At 38.7% G+C, this 18,556-nt stretch overlaps 1 protein-coding gene across 1 annotated transcript in view; it reads left to right on the plus strand.

The window, feature by feature from the left end:
- The window catches only part of TMLHE (trimethyllysine hydroxylase, epsilon), a 52,964-nt gene that overhangs the window by 18,881 nt on the left and 15,527 nt on the right, over positions 1-18,556 (plus strand). Inside the window, exons 3-4 of the mRNA XM_070784358.1 lie at positions 13-189; positions 14,522-14,801. Coding sequence (XP_070640459.1) covers positions 13-189; positions 14,522-14,801 — 457 coding nt within the window. The remainder of the gene's footprint in view (positions 1-12; positions 190-14,521; positions 14,802-18,556) is intronic.

The following is an 18,556-nucleotide window of genomic DNA, read 5'->3' on the forward strand; positions in this document are numbered from 1 at the left end:
TCTTTTCCCTAGAACTGCAATATGCTAACAATGTGATGCGCTTTGATTATGTCTGGCTTCGAGACCACTGCCGCTCAGCATCTTGCTACAACTCTAAGACTCACCAGCGCAGCCTAGACACTGCCAGCGTGGATTTATGTATCCAGCCACAGACCATTCATCTGGATGAGACCACACTCTTTTTCACTTGTGAGTGGACAGGAGACATGGTCTTCTATGGGTACTTTTTTAAAGAACAATTGTTTTATAAAAAATGGTTTGCCCCTTTACAAAGTAGGATATTCTTTTAGTTACTCTTCCTTTTTCCTTTCTTTGGCAGCATTTCTTTTGTGTACCTTTTATTTTTGTTCTTAAATGAAATTGTTATAATCTACAGCTAACATCATAGTTTTGAAAAATATTTTTCCAGCTTTATTGAGATATATTTGACATATCTGTATATATTGTGAAATGACCACAATAAGCTTAGTTAACACATTCATCACTTCACATAATTAGCACATTTGCATTGTGGCTAGAGTATTAATGATTTACTATCTTAGTAACTTTCAATATACAATACAGTATTGTTAAGTATATCACTGTGCTATACATCAGATCTCCAGAACTTATTCATCTTATAACTGGAAAATTGTAGCGTTGATGAACATCTTCCATTTCTTCAAACCCATAGCCTCAGGCAACCATCAATCTACTCTCTGTAGACAGTATTTATCTTTCTCTGTCTGACTTATTTCACATAATACACTCAAGGTCTATCTATCATTGTTGTTGCTAATTGCAGGAATGCCTTCGTTTTATGGCTGAATAATATTCCACTGTATTTATATACCACATTTTATTTATCTATTTATGCATCGATGAACACTTAGGTTGTTTCCACGTCTTGGCTATTATAAATTGTGTGGCTATGAACATTAGGGTGCATGTATCTTTTTGAAACAATGATTTTATTTCCTTTGGATATATGCTCAGAAGTGGGATTGTTGGATGATATGGTTCTTTCATTTTTGATTTTTTCCAAAGTGGCTACACCAATTTAGACTCCAATCAACAGTGTAGGAGAAGTCCCTTCTCTCCACACCCTCACCAACATTTGTTGTATGTTGTCTTTCTTTTTTTGAGGAGGGTAGTGACATTTGAGGTTTTTTTTTCTTTATTTTTAAATTGAAGATAATTAAATGTTGTGTTAATTTCTGCCTATGTTATCTTTTTGATAATAGCCATTCTGACAGGATTGAGATGGTATCTCTGATTTGCATTTCCCTGATGATTATAGATATTTAGCATCTTTTCAACTAACATCATCTATAATGGTGAGGCTGAACACATTTAACATTTCACTTTCGTTTTTATTTAACACAGTTCTGGAACTTCTAGTCATTACAATAAGGCAAGAAAAGAAATAAAATTCATATATATTAGAATGGAAGAAATAAAACTATATATTTGTGGTTTTGATGGAGGGATAGACATGTAGACCAATAAAACAGAAAAAGAAACCAAGAAATAGAATCACACAAATAGAGTCAACTGATCTTTGACAAAGGTGCAAGAGCCAGTCAATGAAGGAGGATAATCTTTTTAAGTAATGATGCTGAGATAATTGGACACTCAATTAAAAGACGCTTACTCTTGGAACAAAAGTTATGACCAACCTAGATAGCATATTGAAAAGCAGAGACATTACTTTGCCAACAAAGGTCCATCTAGTCAAGGCTATGGTTTTCCCAGTGGTCATGTATGGATGTGAGAGTTGGACTGTGAAGAAAGCTGAGTGTGGAAGAATTGATGCTTTTGAACTGTGGTGTTGGAGAAGACTCTTAAGAGTCCCTTGGACTGCAAGGAGATCCAACCAGTCCATTCTGAAGGAGATCAGCCCTGGGATTTCTTTGGAAGGAATGATGCTAAAGCTGAATCTCCAGTACTTTGGCCACCTCCTGCGAAGAGTTGACTCACTGGAAAAGACTGATGCTGGGAGGGATTGGGGGCAGGAGGAGAAGGGGACAACAGAGGATGAGATGGCTGGATGGCATCACCGACTCGATGGACGTGAGTCTGAGTGAACTCCAGGAGTTGGTGATGGACAGGGAGGCCTGGCATGCTGTGATTCATGGGGTCGCAAAGAGTCAGACATGACTGAGCGACTGAACTGAACTGAACTGAGGCAAAAGTAAAAAAAATAATAATAATAACTTCAACCAGAGTTTCACACTTTATACAAAAATTAACTCAAAATAGATCATGGATTTAAATGTAAACATAAAGCTACAAAACTTCTAGAGAAGAATATAGGAGAACATCTTCAAGACCTTGACCTAGGTACTGACTGGCACTAGAACTAAATAACTTTCAAAACTCAATATAAGAAAAACAATCCAATTAGACAATGAATAAAAGACATGCACAGACATTTCACTGAATGGGACATACAAATGGCAGATAAACATTTGAAATATGTTCAGCATTATAAGCCATTAGAGAAACAAAAGTTATTAGCACAGTAAAATTTCACTATATACCTAGCAGAATGACTAAAAGTTTTAAAAAGTCTTGATAACACAAAATGCTATAAAAGATTTGGAAAAATTCTATCAGTTATACACTGCTACTGAGAGTATAAAATGGTATGGTTACTTTAGGCTTCCCTGGTGGCTCAGTTGGTAAGGAATCTGCCTTCAATGCAGTAGACCTGGGTCCGATCTCTGGGATGGGAAGATCCCCTGGAGAAGGACACGGCTACCCACTCCAGTATTCTGGCCTGGAGAATTCCATGGACTGTATAGTCCATGGGGTTGCAAAGAGTTGGACACGACTGAACAACTTTCACACACACTCTGGAAAATAGTTTGCCCATTTCTTAAAAAAAAAAGACTAAACATGTGAGTAACCATGTGTATGTGCTCAGTCACTCAATTTGTGTCTGACTCTTTGTGACCCCATGGACTGTAGCCTGCCAGTTCCTCTGTCCATAGAATTTCTCATGCAAGAATACTGGAGTGGGTTCCCATTTCCTATTTCAGGGGATCTTCTTGACCCAGGGATTGAACCTGGGTCTCCTGCATTGGCAGGCAAATTCTTTACCACTGAGCCACCTGTGAAGCCTCCTGGGAAGCACGTACTATACAACCCAACAATTGAATTGATAGGCATTTATTCCAGAGAAATGAGAACTTATGTTCACACAAAAATGTGTACATTAATGTTCACAGCAGCCTTATTTGTAACAGCCAAGAACTGGAAACTACTTTAATATCCTCCAATGTGTGAGGTGTTAAACAAATTATCCACATAATGAAAAACCATTCAGTAATAAAAAATAATGAAAGATTGGTAAGCATGATAACTTGGGAAAACCACAAAGGAATAACAGTGAAGGAAAAATGTAACTGCATGATTCCATTTATGTAACATTCATGAAATAACAGAATTATAAAGATAGTGAACAGATTAGCAGTTGCCAGGAAGAGAGGAGGAATGGTGTGGCTTTAAAGAGGTAACATAAAGGAGTCTTGTGGTAATGGCACACTTGAGTATTTTGACTATAGTACTGGTTACATAAAGTTGCACATGTAATAACACTGCATTGAATACACACACACACACACACACAGAAATAATTATATATATATATATATATATATATATATATATATATATATATATATATAAAACTCATGAGATCTGAATGAGCTCTATGGATTGTATCAATTTCACTTTCTAGGTTTTGATATTGTACTGTGGTTGTACAAGATGTTAAACATTGGAGAAGGCTCAGGGAAGGGTGCATGAGACCTCTTTTATATATTTCTTTGTGACTTTCTGTGAATCTGTATTTCAAAATAACAAAAAAGCATTTGAAGAAGAAATATTTATTTGAGTACATTTTACTACTGATTTTTCTACAATGAAAAGAAAACATACCATAGATAACACTTAATTTTTCCAGCAAGTATACTGGAAGATGATGCTGTTAAAGTGCTGCACTCAATATGCCAGCAAATTTGGAAAACTCAGCAGTGGCCACAGGACTGGAAATCGTCAGTTTTCATTCCAATCCCAAAGAAAGGGAATGCTTAAGAATGTTCAAACTACTGCACGATTTCACTCATCTCACGCACTAGCAAAGTAATGCTCAAAATTATACAAGCCAGGCTTCAACAGTATGTCAACTGTGAACTTCCAGATGTTCAAGCTGGATTTAGAAAAGGCCGAGAACCAGAAATCAAATTTCTAACATCCATTGGATCATCGAAAAAGCAAGAGAGTTCCAGAAAATCATCTACTTCTGTTTCGTTGACTATGTCAAAGCCTTTGACTGTGTGGATAACCACAAACTGTTGAAAATTCTTCAAGAGATGGGAATGCCAGACCAGGTAACCTTCCTCCTGAGAAATCTGTGTGCAGGTCAAGAAGCAAGACTTAGAACTGGACATGGAACAAGAGACTGGTTCCAAATAGGGAAGGGAGTACGTCAAGGCTGTATATTGTCACCCTGCTTATTTAACTTATATGCAGGGTACATCGTGAGAAATGCTGGGCTGGAGGAAGCACAAGCTGGAATCAAGATTACTGGGAGAAATATCAATAACCTCAGATATGCAGATGACACCACCCTTATGGAAGAAAGCAAAGAAGAACTAAAGAGCCTCTTGATGAAACTGAAGGAGGAGAGTGGAAGAGTTGGCTTAGAACTCAACGTTCAGAAAACCAAGATCATGGCATCTGGTCCCATCACTTCATGACAAATAGATGGGGTAACAATGGAAACAGTGAGAGACTTTATTTTGGGGGGCTTCAAAATCACTGCAGATGGTGATTGCAGCCATGAAATTAAAAAATGCTTCCTCCTTGGAAGAAAAGCTATGACTAACCTAGACATAGGTTAGTCGTAGCAAAGGACTGAGGAGAGCTAGCCGGCTGTGGACTGGCCCACCCCCTGCAAGAGACAGGCAGGCAAGAGCAGCCAGAGCCGGAAGGGGGCAATTGCGGCCCCAGAGAGGCATCCTCTACCAAACTGCAAGCAGGCTTCATTGCTAACCAAGACTTCTTGGGTTTCTGGATGGTCGACATCTGCCAGGAGGGCCGCAGCCAGAGATCAGCTCCCCAGAAGAGACACACCCAGAAAACCGAGCGGCTGGGACAGGGGAGGGCTAAGTCGCAGCCTTCAACTGGGGGTGACTACATGCACCAAGCACCTGGTCACCTGAACTGTGCTCGGACCTGGGACAGTGCAAAACGCAGGCCCAACGAAGTCTGCGCCTTTGTGGAGTATCAGAGAACCTGAATCTGAGCGGCTTAGACCTGGGAAGTGCAGGCAAACCAGGGCCCACATTAGACAGTTCCCAGCAGAGCAACCTAGAGTCTGAGCAGTGTAGACTGGGAAAGCACACACATCATGATCGGGGGCAAACCCAGTGCGGCTGAAACACTGCGAGCACTCCCCACACATGCCAGTAATATTTGTTTGCAGTGTTCCTCACTCCCCACAGCACTACTGAACAAGTGAGCCGAAAAAAGTGACCATTAGAACCCCCTTGTGTCAGGGCAGAAATCAGACACTGAAGAGACCAGGAAACAGAAGAAGCTAAAATAAACAGAGGGAACTGCTTTGGAAGTGACAGGTGCAATAGATTAAGACGCTGTAGTTAGCACCAACTACATAGGAAATGGCCTATAGATATTGAGAAGTATAAGCCGGATCAAGGAATTATCTGAAAATGAACTGACCCCACACTATCCACAACAGCTCCAGAGAAAGTCCTAGATATATTTTTACTATTATCATTTTTTTAATTTTTAATTTTTTTAATTTTTAAGTCATCTATTACTCCTTTAATTTTCATTTTTATAACCTACCATTACCTTGCAAAAAAAAGACCCTATTTTTAAAACAAACTTCATATATATATTTTATAATTTTTGTGACTTTGTTTTGTTTTTTTAATATTGTACTTTTGAGAATCTAACCTCTAGTGTAGATTTTTAATCTTTGCTTTTTGGTATTTGTTATCAATTTTGTACCTTTAAGAACCCAATCTTCAGTACCCATTTTTACTTGGGAGTGAGATTACTGGCTTGATTGCTGTCTCCCACTTTTGACTCTCCTTTTTCTCCACCAGGTCTCCTCTATCTCCTCCCTCGCCCTTCTCTTCTCTACCCAACTCTGTGAATCTCTTTGTGTGTTCCAGGCTGTGGAGAACACTTAGGAAACTGATTACTGGCTGGATCTGTCTCTCTCCTTTTGATTCCCCCTTTTATCCTCCTGGCCACCTCTGTCTCCTTCCTCTTCTCTTCTCTGTGTAACTCTGTGAACATCTCTGAAGGGTCCAGACTGGGGAGAGCACATTGGGGAGCGATTACTGGCTAGCTTGCTCTCTCCCCTTTTTATTCCCCCTCTTCTCCTCCTGGTCACCTCTATCTCTGTCCTCCCTCTTCTTTTCTCCATGTAACTCTGTGAACCTCTCTGGGTTTCCCTCACTATGGAGAAACTTTTCATCATTAACCTAGATGTTTTATCATCGGTGCTGTATAGATGGAGAAGTCTTGAGGCTACTGTAAGAATAAGATTGAAAACCAGAGGCAGGAGGCTTAAGTCCAAAACCTGAGAACACCAGAGGACTCCTGACTCCAGGAAACGTTAATCAATAAGAGCTCATCAAAAGCCTCCATACCTACACTGAAACCAAGCACCACCCAAGGGCCAACAAGTTCCAGAGCAAGACATACGACGCAAATTCTACAGAAACACAGGAAGATAACCCTGAGCTTCAATATACAGACTGCCCAAAGTCACATCAAACCCACTGACATCTCAAAATTCACTACTGCACACTTCTTTGCACTCCAGAGAAAAGAAATCCAGCCCCACCCACCAGAACACTGACACAAGCTTCCTTAACCAGGAAACCTTTACAAGGCACCCATCCAACTCCACCCACAGTGAGGAACCTCCACAATAAAGAGGAACCACAAACTGCGAAAATACAGAAAGGCCACCCCAAACACAGGAATATAAACAAGATGAAAAGGCAGAGAAATACTCAGCAGGTAAAGGAACAGGATGAATGCCCACCAAACCAAACAAAAGAGGAAGAGATAGGGAATCTACCTGATAAAGAATTCTGAATAATGATAGTGAAAATGATCTAAAATCTTGAAAACAAAATGGAGTTACAGATAAATAGACTGGAGACAAGGATCGAGAGGATGCAAGAAATGTTTAACAAGGACCTAGAAGAAAAAAAAAAGAGTCAATATATAGTGAATAAGGCAACAAATGAGATCAAAAACACTCTGGAGGGAACCAACAGTAGAATAACAGAGGCAGAAGATATGATAAATGAGGTAGAACATAAAATGGTAGAAATAAATGAAGCAGAGAGGAAAAAAAAAGAAAACAAATGAGGACAACCTCAGAGACCTCTGTGACAATGTTAAACGCCCCAACGTTCAAATCATAGGAGTCCCAGATGAAGACAAAAAGAAAAACCATGAGAAAATACATGAGGATATAATAGTTGAAAACTACCCTAAAATGGGGAAGGAAATAGTCACCCAAGTCCAAGAAACCCAGAGAGTCCCAAACAGGATAAACCCAAGGCGAAACACCCCAAGACACATACTAATCAAATTAACAAAGATCAAACACAAAGAACACATTAAAAGGAGCAAGGGAAAAACAACAAATAACACACAAGGGGATTCCCATAAGGATAACAGCTGATGTTTCAATAGAAACTCTTCAGGCCAGGAGGGAATGGCAGGACATACTTAAAGTGATGAGAGAGGAAAACCTACAACCCAGATTACTGTACCCAGCAAGGATCTCATTCAAATATGAAGGAGAAATCAAAAGCTTTACAGACAAGCAAAAGCTGAGAGAATTCAGCACCACCAAAACAGCTCTCCAACAAATGTTAAAGGATCTTCTCTGGACAAGAAACACAGAAAGGGTTTATAAACTCGAAGCCAAAACAACAAAGTAACTGACAACGTGATCATACTTATCAATAATTGCCTTAAATGTAAATGGGTTGAATGCCCCAACCAAAAGACAAAGACTGGATGAATGGACACAAAAACAAGACCCTTATATATGTTGTCTACAAGAGACCCACCTCAAAACAAGGGACATACACAGACTGAAAGTGAAAGGCTGGAAAAAGATATTCCACACAAATAGAGACCAAAAGAAATCAGGAGTAGCAATACTCATATCAGATAAGATAGACTTTAAAATAAAGGCCATGAAAAGAGACAAAGAAGGACACTACATAATGATCAAAGGATCAATACAATAAGATATAGCAATTAAAATATATATGCACCCAACATAGGAGCACCGCAATGTGTAGGGCAAATGCTAACAAGTATGAAAGGGGAAATTAACAGTAACACAATGATAGTGGGAGACTTTAATACCCCACTCACACCTATGGATAGATCAACTAAACAGAAAATTAACAAGGAAACACAAACTTTAAATGATACAATAGACCAGTTAAACCTAATTGATATCTATAGGACATTTCACCCCAAAACAATGAATTTCACCCTTCTCTCAAGTGCACATGGAACCTTCTCCAGGATAGATCACATCCTGGGCCATCAACCTAGCCTTGGTAAATTCAAAAAAATTGAAATCATTCCAAGCATCTTTTCTGACCACAATGCAGTAAGATAGATGTCAATTACAGGACAAAAACTATTAAAAATTCCAACACATGGAGGCTGAACCACACGCTGCTCAATAACCAACAAATCACAGAAGAAATCAAAAAAGAAATCAAAATATGCATAGAAACGATTGAAAATGAAAACACAACAACCCGAAATGTATGGGACACTGTAAAAGCAGTGCTAAGGGGAAGGTTCATAGCAATACAAGCTTACCTCGAGAAACAAGAAAAAAGTCAAATAAATAACTCTACACCTAAAGCAACTAGAAAAGGAAGAAATGAAGAACCCCAGGGTTAGTAGGAGGAAAGAAATCTTAAAAAGTAGGGCAGAAATAAATGCAAAAGAAACAAAAGAGACCATAGCAAAAATCAACAAAGCCAAAAGCTGGTTTTTTGAGAAGATAAATAAAATTGACAAACCATTAGTCAGACTCATCAAGAAACAAAGGGAGAAGAATCAAATCAAAATTAGAAATGGAAATGGAGAGATCACAGCAGACAATACAGAAATACAAAGGATCATAAGAGACTACTATCAGCAACTATATGCCAATAAAATGGGCAACGTGGAAGAAATGGACATATTCTTAGAAAAGTACAACTTTCCAAAACTGAACCAAGGAGAAATGGAAAATCTTAACAGACCCATCACAAGCACAGAAATTGAAACTGTAATCAGAAATCTTCCAGCAAACAAAAGTCCAGGACCCAAGCCTTCACAGCTGAATTCTACCACAAATTTAGAGAAGAGCTAAGACCTATCCTACTCAAACTCTTCCAGAAAATTGCAGAGGAAGGTAAACTGCCAAACTCATTCTATGAGGCTACCATCACCCTAATACCAAAACCAGACAAAGATGCCACCAAAACAAAACTACAGGCCAGTATCACTGATGAACATATATGCAAAAATCCTTAACAAAATTCTAGCAAACAGAATCCAACAACGTATTAAAAAGATCATACATCATGACCAAGTGGGCTTTATCCCAGGGATGCAAGGATTCTTCAATATCTGCCCGCAAAGCCATCAACATAATATACCACATTAACAAATTGAAAGATAAAAACCATATGATTATCTCAATAGATGCAGAGAAAGCCTTTGACAAAATTCAACATCCATTTATGATAAAAAAAAACCTCCAGAAAGCAGGAATAAAAGGAACATAGCTCAACATAATAAAAGCTATATATGACAAACCCACAGCAAACATTATCCACAATGGTGAAAAATTGACAGCATTTCCCCTAAAGTCAGGAACAAGACAAGGGTGCCCATTCTCACCACTACTACTCAACAGAATTTTGGAAGTTTTGGCCACAGCAATCAGAGCAGAAAAAGAAATAAAAGGAATCCAGGTTGGAAAGGAAGAAGTAAAACTCTCACTCTTTACAGATGGCATGAACCTCTACATAGAAAACCCTGAAGACTCCACCAGAAAATTACTAGACCTAATCAATGAATGTAGTAAAGTTGCAGGATATAGCATTAACACAGAGAAATCCCTTGCATTCCTATACCCTAACGATGAGAAAACAGAAAGAGAAATTAAGGAAACAATTCCATTCACCATTGCAACAAAAAGAATTAAATAGTTAGGAACATATCTACCTAAAGAAACAAAAGACCTATATATACAAAACTATAAAACACTGATGAAAGAAAGCAAAGAGGACACAAATAGATGGAGAAATATACCATGTTCATGGATTGGAAGAATCAATATAGTGAAAATGAGTATACTACCCAAAGCAATCTATAGATTCAATGCAATCCCTATCAAGCTGCCAACGGTATTTCTCACAGAACTAAAACAAATAATCTCACAATTTGTATGGAAATACAAAAAACCTGGAATAGCCAAAGCAATCTTGAGAAAGAAGAATGGAACTGGAGGAATCAACCTGCCTGACTTCAGGCTCTACTACAAAGCTACAGTCATCAAGACAGTATGGTACTGGCACAAAGACAGAAATATAGATCAATGGAACAAAATACAAAGCCCAGAGATAAATCCACGCACCTATGGACACCTTATCTTCAACAAAGGAGGCAAGAATATACAATGGAGAAAAGACAATCTCTTTAACAAGTGGTGCTGGGAAAACTGGTCAACCTCTTGTAAAAGAATGAAACTAGAACACTTTCTAACACCATACACAAAAATAAACTCAAAATGGGTTAAAGATCTAAACATAAGACCAGAAACTATAAAACTCCTAGAGGAAAACATAAGCAAAACACTCTCCGACATAAACCACAGCAGGATCCTCTATGACCCACCTCCCAGAGTAATGGAAATAAAGCAAAAATAAACAAATGGGACCTAGTTCAACTTAAAACCTTTTGCACAACAAAGGAAACTATAAGCAAGGTGAAAAAACAGCCTTCAGAATGGGAGAAAATAATAGCAAATGAAGCAACTGACAAAGAATTAATCTCAAAAATATACAAGGAACTCCTGTAGCTCAATTCCAGAAAAATGAGCGACCCAATCAAAAAATGGGCCAAAGAACTAAACAGACATTTCTCCAAAGAAGACATACAGATGGCTAACAAACACATGAAAAGATGCTCAACATCACTCATTATCAGAGAAATGCAAATCAAAACCACAATGAGGTGCCATTTCACACAAGTCAGAATGGCTGCTATCCAAAAGTCTACAAGCAATAAGTGCTGGAGAGGGTGTGGAGAAAAGGGATCTCTCTTACACTGTTGGTGGAAGTGGAAACTAGTATAGCCACTATGGAGAATAGTGTGGAGATTCCTTAAAAAACTGGAAATAGAACTGCCTTATGGCCCAGCAATCCCACTGTTCAGCATACACACTGAGGAAACCAGAATTGAAAGAGACACGTGTACCCCAATGTTCATCACAGCTCTGTTTATAATAGCCAGGACATGGAAGCAACCTAGATGTCCATCAGCAGATGAATGGTTAAGAAAGCTGTGGTACATATACACAATGGAATATTACTCAGCCATTAAAAAGAATACCTTTGAATCAGTTCTAATGAGGTGGATGAAACTGGAGCCTATTATACAGAGCGAAGTAAGCCAGAAAGAAAAACACCAATATGGTATACTAACACACATGTATCGAATTTAGAAAGATGGTAACGATAACCCTATATGCGAGACAGCGAAAGAGACACAGATGTATAAAACAGTCTTTTGGACTCTGTGGGAGAGGGCGAGGGTGGGATGATTTGGGAGAATGGCATGGAAACTTGCATATTATCGTATGTGACACGAATTGCCAGTCCAGGTTCGATGCATGGGACAGGGTGCTCGGGGCTGGTGCACTGGGATGACCCAGAGGGATGTGATGGGGAGGGAGGGGGAGGGGGGTTCAGGATGGGGAAGACATGTACACCCGTGGCGGATTCATGTCAATGTATGGCAAAAACGCTACAATATTTTAAAGTAATTACCCTCCTACTAAAAATAAATAAATTTATATTTTAAAAAATGGTTCGTCTAGTCAAAGCTATGGTTTTCCAGTAGTTGTGTATGAATGTGAGAGTTGGACTATAAAGCAAGCTGAGCATCGAAGAATTGATGCTTTAACTGCAGTGTTGGAGGACACTCTTGAGAGTCCCTTGGACTGCAAGGAGATCCAACCAGTCAATCCTAAAGGAAATCAGTCCTGAATATTCATTGGAAGGATCAATGCTGAAGCTGAAACTCCAATGCTTTGGCCACCTGAGGCAAAGAACCAACTCAGTGAATAAGAACTTGATGTTCAAAAGATTGAGGGCAGGAGGAGAAGGGAATGACAGGATGAGATGGTTGGATGGCATCACTGACTCAATGGACATGAGTTTGAGTAAGCTCTGGTATTTCGTGATGGACAGGGAAACCTGGCATGTTGCAGTCCATGGGGTTGCAAAGAGTCGGCCACGACTGAGCAACTAAACTGAACTGATACTAGAAGAGGACACCTAGAAACTTGTGCCTGGTTTTTTCTGGACTCAGCCCTATGTACCTTTTCCCTTTGTTGATTTCAATCTGTATTCTTTAACTGTAATAAACCTTAACTGGACTATAACAGCTTTTAAAAAAAGAAAGAAAGCATACCAAAGAAAGGTTTAAAAAAAAACTGACTTTGCAAAATATTTGTAATATATATGATTATATGTGTGTGTGTGTGTGTGTGCATGTGTATAGTGCTATTAGTGTTCCAATAGAAAAATGTGAGAAAGAAGTGAACGATCATTAAACCACAAGTGAGGAAACATTTTCTAAAGGGCCAGATGGTAAAGATTTTTAATCTTTTTTGAAACACTGTCTCTGCACAACGATTCAGTTCTTTGGTAGTAGGGTAGAAACAGCTATAGAAAATACATACTACACAGCAGATGTTAGAAAAACAATTCTGGGCAGGTTTGGCTACTAGCTCAGTTTGGTAACCCTTGCATGTAAAAAATATAGATGTCTAACAAATGTTCTTCTTCACCTTAAATAACTTAAATGTATTATAATAAGATGAGTTTTATTTACCAAATTAGAAAAATATATGTTTAAAAAATAAGAATACTCAATTTTGATGGGCATGCATATATGCATATATTGTTGGTGGGGATGAAAATCGGTAGACTTTCTAGAAAGTAATCTAGTTATATGTATCAAGACTTTTAAAAGTTTGTGTCTTTGGATTTAACAATTCTACCTTCTGTGTGTCTATTTTAAGAAAATTATCAGAAAAATGGACAAGGATGATCACTATTAAATAATAGGGAAACTTTCCAAAAATACAACTACATGCCCCAGGAGAACAGACTGCTTAGGTAAATCTTGGTAGTCCATATTCTGAAAATTATAGAAATTAACTTTTTGAAGCCTTAATTTTTTAATGATAAAATTATTCTTAGAATTTAAGTGACAGAGGTAGGGTGCAAACTAATACATATTTTCACAATATGTTATGTAAAGTAAAAGTATGCATACAAAAAACTAGAAGGGATGATTGCAAGCTGTGGATAGTGGTTTCATCTAGATAATCGAATAAGTATATCTGACCTTTTCATTTCCTCATACTTTTTTATGCTTTCCAAATTCTTTATGATACTTTTACTATAATGGTATAGAAATTTGAAAGAGAGAAACAGACAGAGAGGTAGAAAGAAAAGGAGAGAGAAAATGTCAGGATAGCCTTTCACTCCTCTTGCTGTATCCTTTGCTTACTCATTTGCTTATCCTGAATATTTTCTAAAACATTTTAGGAGCTGGCTTTTTGACTTTTTGTAGAGCAGCGGGCGAAGTTATCATGTTGTACTGATATCATATCATTAGACCAAACTGACCTAATTCATTTATAAGAGGGAGATCGAGGCCCTTTACTATGTAGCTAAGTTTCATAAACTTATTTACCTGCTGGGAAGATTTATTTGTTCATTCATTCACTTATTAATTTATACTACTCAACTGACAAATATTTCTGTCTCAGGAACATTCTAGGCATTCATTTGAATTTGGTCTCATAAACAATACATATTTGCATGTGTGCTAAGTCGCTTCAGTCGTGTCTGACTCTTTGTGACTCCATGTACTATAGCCCACCAGGCTCCTCTGTCCATAGGATTCTCCAGGCAAGAATACTGGAGTGGGTTGCCATGCACTCCTCTAGGGGATCTTCCCGACCCAGGAATCGAACCTGCATCTTTTATGTCTCCTGCATTGGCACAGTTTCTTTACCACTAGTGCTACCTGGGAAACCCCATAAACAATACCATACTGGGTAATTGGTTGCTGAAAATAATATTCTTAACCAGTAAATTATTGGCAGTATATATAATTATTATTTTTAATACCTTTTATTTTTCCTAAAAAGGGCCAGATGGTCATGTGACTAGATATGATTTGGATTGGCTCATGAAAAACAGCTATGAAGGGCAGAAACAAAAGGTCATCCAGCCTAGAATCTTATGGAATGCTGAAATCTACCAGCAAGCCCAAGTTCCAGCTGTAGATTTCCAGACGTTCTTAGAAACCAAGGAGGGACTGAAGAACTTTCTGCAGAACTTTCTGCTCTATGGAATTGCTTTTGTGGAAAATGTCCCTCCTACTCAGAAACACACAGAGAAGCTGGCAGAAAGGATCAGCTTGATCAGGTGAGTCATTAGTTTTCTTATATGTGCAGAAGTTAATTTCCAGAGCATGAATATGAGTAAAATAATATGACAGGTATGGTCACCCTTGTTTTACCAGAATATTCTGTGGCCTGAATAAGGAGATTACCATTGATAGTGCTTTATTTGAAGCCCAGATTTCTAATCTCTAAAGACACTTACATGTTGACTTCAAATATGATGACTTCAAAGTTGTTGTCTTTTCTCAAGCCCAGTGACGCTCAAAGTAAGAGTCATTCATTGTACACTAGAAAGAGCACTAACTTTGAATAAAGAGAACCAGACTGTAGTCTCAGTTCTCCCATCAAGCAGTTGGATAAACATACATTCCTACCCACATTCACTGTCCCTGTTACCTCTATTTTCCCATCTGACCAGTAAAAGGATTGAATAAGATGTTATCTAAAGATATCTACTTTTGACCTATTATTCCTAAGGCTTGATTCAGACACTGGTTGTTAATAATAATGAGTCCAAAATGCAGTACTTGGATGCAATCTCAAAAACAACTGAATAATCTCTGTTCGCTTCCAAGGCAAACCATTCAGTATCACAGTAATCCAAACCTATGCCCCAGCCAGTAACGCTAAAGAAGGTGAAGTTGAACCATTCTATGAAGACCTACAAGGCCTTTTAGAACTAACACCCAAAAAAGATGTCCTTTTCATTATAGGGGACTGGAATGCAAAATAGGAAGTCAAGGAACACCTGGGGTAACAGGCAAATTTGGCCTTGGAATACGGAATGAAGCAGGGCAAAGCAAATAGAGTTTTGTGAAGAGAACGCACTGTTCATAGCAAACACCCTCTTCCAACAACACAAGAGAAGACTCTACACATGGACATCACCAGATGGTCAACACTGAAATCAGATTGATTATATTCTTTGCAGCCAGAGATGGAGAAGCTCTATACAGTCAGCAAAAACAAGACTCGGAGCTGACTGTGGTTCAGATCATGAACTCCTTATTGCCAAATTCAGACTTAAATTGAAGAAAGTGGGGAAAACCACTAGACCATTCAGGTATGACCTAAATCAAATCCCTTATGATTACACAGTGAAAGTGAGAAATAGATTTAAGGGACTAGATCTGATAGAGTGCCTGATGAACTATAGACGGAGGTTCGTGACATTGTACAGGAGACAGGGATCAAGACCATCCCCATGGAAAAGGAAAAAAAAGCAAAATAGCTGTCTGGGGAGGCCTTACAAATAGCTGTGAAAAGAAGAGAAGTGAAAAGCAAAGGAGAAAAGGAAAGATATAAGCATCTGAATGCAGAGTTCCAAAGAATAGCAAGGAGAGGTAAGAAAGCCTTCCTCAGCAATCAATGCAAGGAAATAAAGGAAAACAACAGAATGGGAAAGACTAGAGATTTCTTCAAGAAAATTAGAGATACCAAGGGAACATTTCCTGAAAAGATGTGCTCGATAAAGGACAGAAATTGTATGGACCTAACAATTGCACTCATCTCACATGCTAGTAAAGTCATGCTCAAAAGTCTCCAAGCCTGGCTTCAGCAATACGTGAACTGTGAACTTCCAGATGTTCAAGCTGGTTTTAGAAAAGGCAGAGGAACCAGAAATCAAATTGCCAACATCTGCTGGATCATTGAAAAAGTAAGAGAATTCCAGAAAAAGATCTATTTCTGCTTTATTGACTATGCCAAAGCCTTTGACTGTGTGGATCACAATAAACTGTGGAAAATTCTGAAAGATGGGAATACCAGACCACCTGACCTGCCTCTTGAGAAACCTATATGCAGGTCAGGAAGCAACAGTTAGAACTGGACATGGAACAACAGACTGGTTCCAAATAGGAAAAGGAGTACAGCAAGTCTGTATATTGTCACCCTGCTTATTTAACTTATATGCTGAGTAAGTACATCATGAGAAACGCTGGGCTGGAAGAAGCACAAGCTGGAATCAAGATTGCCGGGAGAAATATCAATAACCTCAGATATGCAGATGACACCACCCTTATGGCAGAAAGTGAAGAGGAACTAAAAAGCCTCTTGATGAAATTAAAAGAGGAGAGTGGAAAAGTTGGCTTAAAGCTCAACATTTAGAAAACTAAGATCATGGCATCTGGTCCCATCACTTTATGGGAAATAGATGGGGAAACAGTGGAAACAGTGTCAGACTTTATTTTTGGGGGGCTCCAATATCGCTGCAGATGGTGATTGCAGCCATGAAATTAAAAGACTCTTACTCCTTGGAAGGAAAGTTATGACCAACCTAGATAGCATATTAAAAAGCAGAGACATTACTTTGCCAACAAAGGTCTGTCTAGTCAAGGCTATGGTTTTTCCAGTGGTCATGTTTGGATGTGAGAGTTGGACTGTGAAGAAAGCTGAGCGCCAAAGAATTTATGCTTTATTTTTTTAAATTTTATTTTATTTTTAAACTTTACAATATTGTATTAGTTTTGCCAAATATCGAAATGAATCCACCACAGGTACACCTGTGTTCCCCATCCTGAACCTTCCTCCCTCCTCCCTCCTATACCCTCCCTCGGGGTCGTCCCAGTGCACCAGCCCCAAGCATCCCTGTGTACGAGACAGCAAAAGAGACACTGATGTATAGATCAGTCTTATGGACTCTGTGGGAGAGGGAGAATTGATGCTTTTGAACTGTGGTGTTGGAGAAGACTCTTGAGAGTCCCTTGGACTGCAAGGAGATCCAACCAGTCCATTCTAAAGGAGATCAGTCCTGGGTGCTCATTGGAAGAACTGATGTTAAAGCTGAAACTCCAATACTTTGGCCACATCATGCGAAGAATTGACTCACTGGAAAAGACCCTGATGCTGGGAGGGATTGGGGGCAGGAGGAGAAGGGGACGACAGAGGATGAGATGGCTGGATGGCATCACTGACTCGATGGACATGAGTTTGAGTGAACTCCAGGAGTTGGTGATGGACAGGGAAGCCTGGCTTGCTGCGATTCATGGGGTCACAAAGAGTCAGACACAACTGAGCGACTGAACTGAACTGATACTGTACAGCATTTAACCAACATATTCACATCAATGATTTCAATTGTTTAGTATAGTAGTCCTGATAAGCATGTATTTTATCTCCTGTTCTACTGATGAGGCACTTGAGGATCAGATATGTTAAGTGCCTGGACCAGAATTGCTCTGCTAGTAAGCAGTAGAACTGGAATTCAAAAGAGCTCAGGTTTTCTGATCTTAAGTACAAAGTTTTTTCCATTGCATTTCTAGGTAGTATATAGGTTTATCTTCTGTAGTACTACATGATACATAAACTGACTTTGTCATAGTTAATATTTTCCTTTTATTTCATAAAAAGCAGATATAGCTCATTGTGTAGCAGATAGTATGCTGGGTCATTTACCTATGATGTCTATATCTCAAGGAGAGATACAGTGATACAGCAAGTCTCACTAAATACTTGCTAATATAAACTATTCTTTTCTCTTTTTTTTATTCTTCCATGTCTAAAAGGTGGCTGAAGATCTACATTAATCAGTTCTAAAAGCAGCTACCCAAAAACATCTTTTTCTATGTGAGGAAGGTGAGTGCAGGACAGAAATGTGAACCTGAAAGCTGTTCAAAGCAGACACATAAACAGAGTGAGATGGTTCCCTATTTTCTGTCTACATTATCCTTCCACTAATTCCCCGCAGCTTCCTAGAATATTACTCAGTGGTGGGCTCATTAAGATGGGTGATGAGTTCAACTGATTTCTTTACTTTATAGTTGGATATCTGAACCAAAA

Source organism: Bos indicus, chromosome X, assembly GCF_029378745.1.
Source record: "Bos indicus isolate NIAB-ARS_2022 breed Sahiwal x Tharparkar chromosome X, NIAB-ARS_B.indTharparkar_mat_pri_1.0, whole genome shotgun sequence".
Lineage (NCBI taxonomy): Eukaryota > Metazoa > Chordata > Mammalia > Artiodactyla > Bovidae > Bos > Bos indicus.